Source organism: Cebus imitator, unplaced genomic scaffold (genome assembly GCF_001604975.1).
Source record: "Cebus imitator isolate Cc_AM_T3 unplaced genomic scaffold, Cebus_imitator-1.0 Scaffold281, whole genome shotgun sequence".
NCBI classification, from domain to species: domain Eukaryota; kingdom Metazoa; phylum Chordata; class Mammalia; order Primates; family Cebidae; genus Cebus; species Cebus imitator.
This window is the reverse complement of record NW_016107596.1, coordinates 3,686,908-3,697,202: the sequence shown is the minus strand read 5'-3', so window position 1 is coordinate 3,697,202 and position 10,295 is coordinate 3,686,908. Positions and strand designations below refer to the sequence as shown.

The 10,295-nt window shown below is 46.7% G+C and overlaps 1 protein-coding gene across 2 annotated transcripts in view; it reads right to left on the bottom strand.

Annotated features, from left to right (window-relative positions):
• SRGAP3 (SLIT-ROBO Rho GTPase activating protein 3) overlaps positions 1 to 10,295 on the bottom strand; it is a 261,902-nt gene that overhangs the window by 128,172 nt on the left and 123,435 nt on the right. For both annotated transcript variants that reach the window (XM_017501593.2, XM_017501594.2), the window contains exon 2: positions 8,569 to 8,761. In XM_017501593.2, coding sequence (XP_017357082.1) covers positions 8,569 to 8,761 — 193 coding nt within the window. The remainder of the gene's footprint in view (positions 1 to 8,568; positions 8,762 to 10,295) is intronic.

Genomic DNA, 10,295 nt, shown 5'->3' with positions numbered 1-10,295 from the left:
TTCAATTTAAATGTATTTACAAAGAACTTCGCTACTTTTAGCTTTAAAAAAAAAAACATCATTTGCCCTAAATAGAAGATAATAAAAAAAATAAATTCAGTGAAAACAAAGCAGTATATTCAATCTTGAGGTCTATTCTCTATTTGTTAAAAAGGAGATTAGAGGGCATTAACAACACACTAGTACCAAACTGAGACTTTCTCCTCCAGGCTACCAGAAACCTTAAAAGAGAATTGTAAAGTTAATTCAATATTTATGGTTCCTGTGTTATCAAGAATCCCCTTTCATTTTGATCATCCATGTTACAGAAATGCCGCCCTTAAAATGCCTGGCCTTTGTGTGTATACCTCAGTGCATTGGGAACTCACTACCTCCCCAGGCAGCCCTTCCATTGGTGGACAGCTGTGGCTACTGGAACGTCCTTAAGGTTGAGTTGAAGTTTGCTTCCTGAAAATGCTACCCTCGGACATCACTTCTCTCCTTCTGCAGCCAAACAAAATAAGTCTATTTGTTAAATATATTTAAAGAACGCATTTGGTAGTGTCTTGGTTAATTCAGCCACTCATTGAAAAAAACTTTGATAAAGCATCAATTATATATCACAGAGAGGGAGATGAGAAATGGTCCCTTACCTTCAGGCAGTTGGCACACTGAAGTGAGAGAACCAGATATAGGAACTGGATCACTCCTTGATAATCTGATGCAAGCCCCATGAGAGAGACACACAACTCACATGGGAGGCGAGAGGAGCAGTTGGCTGTAGGTTTGGGATCAGCAACAGGGGCTTCACCGAAGAGACAAGCCCGAAGCTGGCCTCTATGTAGGAGCTGACCAGGGGGATAGTGGCAACCCCCTGATGTTCAATCAAGGAGGATGTGGTTGACATGGATAGGTGATTCTCAGGAAGCACTAAGCCACCCCAGAAAGGTGAGGGAATAAAGTCAGCAGCTAGCTGCAGTTTTGCATTTTTGAGTCATGTAAACCAAGATTGGAATCCTAGCTCTGCCACTTACCTGTGCTAGCCATGTCCCTCTGGGAAAATTACTTAATTTCTCAAAAACTTAGTGTCTTCAACAAGAAAGATAAAGATAGTCCCTTCCTCGCAGACCACACTCCCCGTGAAGGTGCAATGAGATGATGCCTATCAGACATCCAGTAGAGCACTTGGTCCACGGTGATGTGGATGTGAGGAGTGCCTGAAAGATTAAACAACCTGCACAGCACAGGCACCAAAAGATAAGGAAAGATCCGGCTGGCACACAGTGCTGAGAGAACAGCAGCTCTAGAAAGTATGACGCCGGAAAGCCATTGCTAGCTTGACACCAGCTGCAGTAATAGTAATAGCTGCAAATGGAGACACAAGCCCCACTGGAGGGCTTTCTCCATCTCTACTTCATTCTAAGCAAATGTTTTAATTCTGAATCCTTTTTACGCATATATGCTCAATTTATATGCTACAAAAGTGCTTCTCTGTTTAGGAATAGGCTGGAAGGCTAAGTCTAAATTATAGCATCTCTTTAGAGACATGCTACATTGTGAAAAAAAAAAAAAATCCTGTGATGCTCTATCCCCACTAAGAAGTGCTTTCTTGGAAATGAAGTTAGTTGTTCACAAGAATCCTCTCTCCCAACTGCTCTGTGAAGCTGAAAGAGGCTCCAAACCTCATTTGCACAGGATATCTGGATAGAATATATTCCCTAACTAGCCAAGCACCTCTCAGCTCTTCCCAAATTCTGACTTTTCCCAAATGTTTGTCACATTTAAACATAATGCCCTGTTGCTTTTTGTCACAGCAGTTCAAATAGCAGCAACCAGAACTTAACTCTCTGCATGGAGCATATTCATCAGGTACAGCCCCTAGAAGGTGAGGGGTATCAAAAACTGAGAAAGCCAGAACAGAAGGGGACTCTGTCACTGCAGATACAGAGCACTATTTGCATAGAGTGTCGCTACTACAGAGGGTAACCCCAGTGTTTGTTTAGGACAGAGATTTTCAAACTAGGTCTCAAGAAGTGCTGGTTTGTGAAATATTAACAAACATTATGGGGAGGGCCAGGTGCGGTGGCTCTGCCTATAATTGCAGTGTTTTGGGCGGCTAAGGCAGGAGGATTGCTTGAGCCCAGAAGTTTAAGTCCAGCCTGAACAACATAGAAAGACCCCTGTCTCTAAAAATAATAATAATAATAATTTTAAAAATTTTTCAGATGTGGTGGCATGTACCTGTAGTCCCAGTTACTTGGGAGGTTGAAGCAGGAGGATCACTTGAGCCCAGAAGTTTGAAGCTGCAGTGAGCTGTAATCACACCACTACACTTCAGCTTGGGTGACAGGGTGAGATTCTGTCTCAAAAACAATTAAATATGTAAATAAATAAATAAATACTATGGGGAGAGGGAATCCTGTGGTCAAATAGCTTTCAGAAAGAAGTCAGCAGGCTTAATTATTGCAAAAGTCAGTCTTCTTATCCTCATTCTCCTCCTCCTTTTCCATTCTCTCTGTCCCATTCAAGCATCTCAAAGTATTGGTGTTTTAGAGAACATTTTCCTGGAGGAAGAGAAAATGTTATTCCCAGAAAACGTCTGTGTTTGTGGAGCCATCAATTCATTTGGACAAGACCATCCACCTACCCCAAGAGGCAGGTTTGGGTGCCCCATATGTGCCGCCCACTATACCACAGTCCTGCTCAGGAATGGCTCAGCTCCAGGTCTTCAGAAGGAAAAGCCAAGCTCAGGTTAGGCCTAGCTTGCAAAGGGCAGTAGATTGTGGATTTGATGCTGGTGAAGAAGACGGAAGGCCAGTGTACCCTGAAAGTGAGTTGAAAACCATTTAACACTCAGAAAATCATCACACTGGCTCTTCAAAGTGAATGGCCATCAGACTCCCCCAGGGGGCTTGTTAAATGCAGATTGCCAGGCCCCACCCCCAGAAGTTCTGATCTAGCAGGTCTCCAGCAAGGCCCCAGATCTTGCATTTCTAGCAGGTCCCCATGTGATGCCGATGCTGCTGGTCCCATTCCCCAAACGGGGAGACCATGACACAGTCCACACTCTGTACTCTGTCCTTTCAGCAATATAGGACCTGTACCAGGCACATGAGTGAGTGGCACTTCACCCAGATGGCCTCACCAAACTCCTAAGCATCCAGAAAGCAAGCATACCCCCTTTCCCTGTCCTCCCTACACAACTCTAATTACCACTTGACTTTCATTCACTCATTCGTCAATGACATTCAGTAGCAACCAAGTGCCAGCCCTGTGAGAGGTGCTAGGGACTCCAGGTCAACAGTCATCCTCTCTGCCATCTCGGAGCTTGCAACCCAGTGGTTGTCCAAAGGAGGATAGACAAGTAAACAAGATTATGACAACAGAGGGCTATAGCTCTTGCCTCATCCTCTTCCCCAAGTCCTTCCCATCTCAAGGCAGAAACAGGAGACATCCTTGTTCTCTCTCTTTTCCTCTGTTCTCCTCTGAGAGGTTTCCTGGCATCTGATGACTTCTCTCATCTGCTGTGTTCCCACTCAGGCCATCACTGGCCCTGCCTGGAAAGCTATATCCACATGCCCATGAGTGGGCTCCTCAGCTCCACCCTCCAACCCAGGTGGTGTTTTAAACATATAAATCACATCATGTGAGTCCCTGCTTCCCACTCCCCATACTCACTAATTCTGGCCACTTGGCCTCCATCCCCTTCCACTGCCCCATGCTGCTCCTTCTCAACTCTAAAGTCTCACTTCCTCCAGATGCCTTCCTGACCATGGTCCAGCTTGGTGTAGACTACCAACCCTTTGACACTCCTCCAATAAGAGGAGGGCTTTATTTCTCCTTTCCTGAAGCTGAGCTAGGGCTGAGACAGCTTTGGCAAATAACATCTGGGTCGGGGGTGACACAATGCCAGCTCCAGGCCTAGCAGTTAAGAGGAAGCCCCAAGCTACTGTTTTGGAAGTCTGATGCCCAGCTGAAGCAGGAAGCCCTGACACTGCATGGAGAGGAGGGCAGCCCAGCTGGGCCCAGCCTACTCACTGTCCCCACGGAGGAACAAGGCATGCAAGTAAAGCTGTCTGGGACCCTCCAGACCAGGCCCTCTGCCAGCTGAATATCACTGAGCCATCAACACCACATACAGCAGAAAAATCACCCAGCTGAGCCCTGTCCAAATCCTCAATCCATTAAACCACAAGGTACACTAACTTTGGTGGCACTGCAGTTATACAGGATAGATAACCAGAACATAGTCTATTTATTTCCATCATAGCAATCATTGGATTACAGCTGGTCTTTGTTTTAGCTGCTTTTTAATGTTTTATTCTTCATCTCTCCCTGTAAATTTCACCACAGCAGGAAGCAAGTCTATCTTGTTCACCACTGTACACCCAGGCAGGGTCTGGCACATGGTAGGTGCTCAATAAATATTGGTAGAATAAGTAAATAAATAAGTACATCAGAGTGTGATGAGCACAGAGGGAGGCCCCAGGTGGGAATCAAGGAAGTTTTTTGGTGGAAGTGACATCTCAATGCTACGGGGCTGATGGCACACAGGTGCAGGGCTCAAAGGGCACAGCTATGGGATTGGGCCCCCCACAGCCATACCAACTACCAGCCCTCCCCAAGCCGTGTTCTTGTCTCTCAATATCTGGCAGCAGAAACCATGTCTCATTTATCTTTGTGTCTTTGGCACTGAGTACAGCCCAGGAAAATAGGAGGTCCTCAATGCACGCATTTCAAACAAATGAAGTCCCACATGGCTTCTTAGAGAGAGAAGCCTGAGCTGGAAGTTAAGAACCCTGGGTTTTCATGCTCAACAGCTCATTGCGTCCTTGTTAAAATAAGCTGCTCAGTTTTTTCTGTTGCTCAGTTTTTCTGTTGCTCAGTTTGCCTGAGATAAAACCATTGATTCCCTCTGTACTTCCCTGGGTTGTCATCAGGTTTATAAGAAAGCGAGGATGTCAGAGTCCTTTGAAAAAAGGTTTGTTAGAATTGGAATATGTGTTGTTAGAAAAGAAATATGATGATATTGTTCTCTAAATGTTAACCAGCCCCAGGGAGGCCTTCAGAGCCATCATGTGAGCCCTTCTTTGGATCACGTGCCACATGGAACTCAGCCCAGGTGAGTCTAGCCCTGAACACAGCACAGTGCCTGCTCCCGGGCAGCAGCACATTCTTCCATTGCCGAGGTAGGGAGGGAACAGCTGGGGCCTTAGAGAGACACGGCCACAGAGCACAGGGAGGAGCAACAGACTTGGAGCCAAGGACCTGAGTTCCCATCCCAGTTCTGCCCCTAATTTGCCATAAAATCTTGGGCAAATCAGTTCCATCTCTGAGGCAAATCTCTCAGCTAAAGTGGACTGGATAGACCAAATCAATCCTCTCCCTTCCTTCCCTCCTGTCTTCTTCCCTCCTTCCTCCCTCCTATCCGTGCACACGCACCCCAGCTATGCCAAGCACCGGATCCACTGCTGCAGTAGGAATAAAATGACAAGTCCTGGGCTCTGCCCTCAAGGCACCGAGGGGCTACTTGGCAGGTAGATGGACATTATTAAACCAAGAATCTTTATGACGGTGAGACGAGGCTTCTCAGAACAGCCCAAATGAAGGGAGCAGAGAACAGCGCAGGCCCTGTGTGCTGAGCTCCAAGGAAGAGGCAACCCGAGGCCAGTCAGTGCTCCAGGGTCAAAGGGTAAGTCCAGCCTGCCCCTAGAGACTCTACGCTTCCAGAAGCCAACATGGCTCTGCCATCACATTAGCATCGTGCAGAGGGCCCCCTCCAGCTGCACTGCCCTGGGCCGGCACTCTAATTAGACTTTCATAGTGTGTCAGGCAGCCTGCATGGCCCGGCTGCCAGCTGGGGCTCCTGTTCCGTCTGGTGGCCTCAGTTAATGAACCCATGAGGGGCTGGCCGAGCTCATTATAGGTGATACAAGGGAACAGGGTGCCCCCCCATGCCCCCAATCCATGCCTTTCCCATCTCCCCATGTGCACACTAAGAATGGGAAGAGAGCTGATTCCTAACCAAGAGGAAGGAGTGGGCAGGAGACCACCCTGTCTGCCTCTGTGGAGAGGCCGAGATGTGGCAGCTCCAGTGGCCACTCAGCCAGAGTCATGGGTTTCTGAGCCGATGTCTATGCCTGTGGGTTCAGGGAGAGTCCAGGTGCTGTAGATACTCTCAAGCTGCACCAGACCCTTTCTTATCCCAGGCCAAGGAGGCAGAACAAGAGTAGAAGGTTCAATTCTGTCTCTTTCCAATTGTGGGTTCATAGGCATGTTTGGACAAACTGCTTTCTCAGAGCTTTACCATCCTCATCTTTATGATGGGGTAGTAATATCCACCTGGCATCAAAGTAAGTGCTCAGTCAATGTGTTCAATACATTATCTTTGCTTTTATTCTTAAAAGACAGGGGACAAGGCTGGGCATGGTGGCTCCTGCCTGTAATCCTAGCACTTTGGGAGGCCAAGGTGAGATCACCTGAGGTTGGGAGTTCAAGACCAGCTTCACCAACGTGGCAAAACCACATCTCTACTAACAATACAAAATTACCAGGTGTGGTGGCACATGCCTGTAATCCCAGCTAACTTGGGAGGCTGAGGCAGGAGAATCGCTTGAACCCCGGAGACAGAGGTTGCAGTTAGCTGAGATCGCACCATTGCACTCCAGCTTGGGCAACAAGAGTAAAACTCCGTCTCAAAAAAAAAAGGACAGGGGAGAGAAGTTTCCAGAATTTGAGCCATGGTTATGAGTAGTGGGACTATGAAAGATATTTTTCCCTTTTCTGTACTTTCTAAATTGTATACAATGAGCATTTTACCTTTGTTGTTTGAAAAAGTACAAATTTTCTCCAAAATATATGTCCAAAAAAAATGAGAAGATGTAGGTGAGAGGGTCTAGACTATGTCTGGGTGAATATTCTTAGTAGAGGCTTCCTCCTACAGCAAAAGATTGAATAGAAGAGATGGGGTGGAAAAAGCAGCATGGTATTTGCAAATGTGTAATGCAGCAACTTCTTATCCCCACATGCCAAGAGAAGGCACATAAGTGAGTGTTTAGATGCTGTGGCACAGACTAAGGGAGGGGTTTAGGGGAGTTTAAAGGAAGAGAGCTCCTGGCCAGAGTGGAATGGAAAAACTGTAGACAGGAAGATGGACGCAACCCAAGTGTCCACCAGCAGATGAATAGACAAACAAAATGTAGTCCATCTGCACTATGGAATATTATTCAGCTTTAAAAAGGAAGAACATTCTGACACATGCTACTGCAGGATGGACCTCAAAGACACTGTGCTGAGTGAAGTTAGCCAGTTGCAAAGAGATAAATATTGTATAACTGCATTTATGTGAGCTATCTACAGCAGTCGAATTCATAAAGACATAAAGTAGAATGGTGGTTGCCAGCAGCTGGAAGGCGTGGCAGGGAATGGGGAGTTCATGTTTAATGGGGATAGAATTTCAGTTGAGGAGATGAAGAAAACACTGGAGATGGTGGTGACGGCTGCACAACAATGTGATCGTGCTTAGTTCATTTGCTTGAACTCAGGAGGCGGAGGTTGCATGAGCTGAGATCATGCCACTGCACTCCAGCCTAGGTGACAGAGCAAGACTCTGTCTCAAAAACAATACACACATGTATGTGTGTGTGTGTGTGTGTGTGTGTGTGTGTATATACACACACACATACATACACACAGGGTGGGGGCAGGGGGGAGAGAGAAACAGGGCAGATGAAGCAAGTCACTTTTCTCCTGGTGTTGAGGGCCACTGGCTGGCGAAATGACCCAAGGAAAGGGGAGAGTCCAGGAAGCACGGCTGAAAGAGAGACAGTGCTGGCAGGGGGACCTGCCGAGTGGAGTCCTGCATGGTTGGCATAGTCCAAGTGAGATTTGCTGCTTCCTGCCTGCCTGCATTTAATGAGCTGAATCTGAGGAGTTCTAAGTGCGGAAGGTTTTGTAGCTGAAGGATTCAGGGCCTGCCAAGTCAGTGCCCTAGCAGATGGTGCCTCCATGAACTCAGAGCTTGGGGTATGAGAAATCAGGACAGGGGACAGTTTGTGCATCATAAATAAATAAATAAAGCAGGGAAAGAGCCTGGGCATGGAGGTCCTCTAGGGGAACAAGGAAGAGGAATGTTTGAGCATCAGTTCCATGGAGAAGAAATTCACTATGCCAAAGGAATTCAGAAGAAGACTGGCTGATACCCAAATGAAAGATAACTGGATAGGGACAGGATGTCCTGAAGTGAGGTAGGGGTCTCATCAGGGCACAGGAGGCTAGCTCAGTGCTGGTGCTTGTAGGATAATAATAACGACAGCAACAATTGATCGAGTACCTATTGTCTGTGACAAACACTCTTGTTGGGTTGCTCATTTTTTCCCTTCAGGAAACTTCTGCAGAGGATCTCTTTCTAGCTTCCCTTTACATATGAGGAAGGCTGAGGCTTGGAGGTATAAGTAACCTGGAGAGCCAGGGCCTTGAAGACATTCCCTCTGCCTCCAATGAGGCCAGCCTCCTTTCTGCTTTGCCACCAACTGTCTACCCACCCCAGTGCTGCCTCCCATTTCTGTGCACCCATACCCAATTTCTTACTTGAACTGGTGCTCCCGGGAGCTGCGGATTTTGGAGGAGAAGCGCTCAGCCAGCTTCTCCAGGCTGCGGGAGTACTCGAGCTCAATCTCAGCTTTCCGGCGGAAAAACTCCTGGAGGTCTTGAAGCAGCTGCAGTCGCGACTCTGATTGCTGCTCCAGACATTTGAACTGCTCCACCAGCTGCGTACGGATCTCTGCGGGTACATAAGGGTGGGAGCATGAGACCTGTGGTGGATGGGGACATTGGGATCCATTCTGCTGCTGGCCCAGGCCCTGCAATTCAGGCAGCTCCCTCCTACCACCACCCAGAGCCTCTCTGAGCTCAGCAGAGCACTGGCCCAAAGATTTCACTCTTGCTCTTTTTTGCCATTGGTCTAACCAAATGTTTCCAAAACTTGAATCATTGCAATGTCACCACCATGATTTTTCCCATATCCACATGCCCCAAGCATTCTTATTTCTTCCATATGATCTAGTGAATTGACTCGCTTTTCTTACGGAGATGATCTTGCTTAAAATGCAAAGTTTCCTATCACTACAGTAAAGTGAAAAACTAGGACTCCTTGCAGCCTGGGAAATAATTCAATGAAAACAAAAACATTGTAAAATTCTATCTAGAGATGATTGTTTACCAAAGGCCCCAAGCCCAAGCTGCTGGCTCGTTATCAACCAAAGGAAAACGGCAGTGTGACTTTCTCCGTGTGTAGTCAGGACTGAGAGAGGGCCGAGAAGGCATGCTCTTCCCTCTTGGGTTTCAGTGTTATTTAAGGCCATGTGTCCTACTTTAAATCACCTTGAATCCATGTATGAACCTCTCAGATACCACACTTCAGAAAATACTGATTGCTCAACAGGTCTATGCAACCAGGGCAACAGTTCAAAAGCTGGAAGCTGGAGTTAAACATCACCATCATACAATCTATGCATGTAACAAAATTACACTTGGACTCCATCCATTTATAAATAAATAAATGTACAAAGTTAAGATTCTCTTCCAATAATAAAAAATGTTTTGCAAAAGTTGGTATTAGCAAATCTTCCTTTAATCAAGGGATCATAAAGCCTTGCTGCTCAAAGTGTGGTCCATGAGGCTCACGCCTGTAATCCCAGCGCTCTAAGAGGCTGAGGCAGGAGAATCGCTTGAGACCAGGAGCTCAAGACCAGCCTGGGCAAAATAGGGAGACCTCATCTTTATTTTAAAAAAAAAAAAAAAGGTTTTTAAATCAGCCAGGTGTGGTGGCATGGGCTTGTGTTCCCAGCTACTCAGGAGGCTGAGGCGGAAGGATTGCTTAAGCCAAGGAGGTCCAGGCTGCAGTGAGTCATGATTGTGCCACTGCACTCTGGCTTATATGACAGGGCAAGACTCTGTCCCAAAAAAATTAAAATGTGGTCCATGGACCAGCAGCATCAGCAACACCAGTGGGCTTGTTAAAAATGCAGAAGCCTACACAATAAAACAAGACCTCATGACTAGTAAACATTTTAAAAAGCAATTAGCTGAGCATGGTGGCACATGCCTCTAGGCCTAGCTACTTGGGAGGCTGAGGTTGCTTGAGCCCAGGAGTTCAATGCTTCAGTGAGCCATGACCATACCATGATGCTTACAGGAAACGTCTATAAGAGAAGAGAAAAGAATGGAGAAAGAAAGAAAAAGAGAGGAAAAAAAGGAAAAGAAAGAAAAAGGAAGGAAGGAAGGAAGGAAGGAAGGAAGGAAGGAAGGAAGGGAGG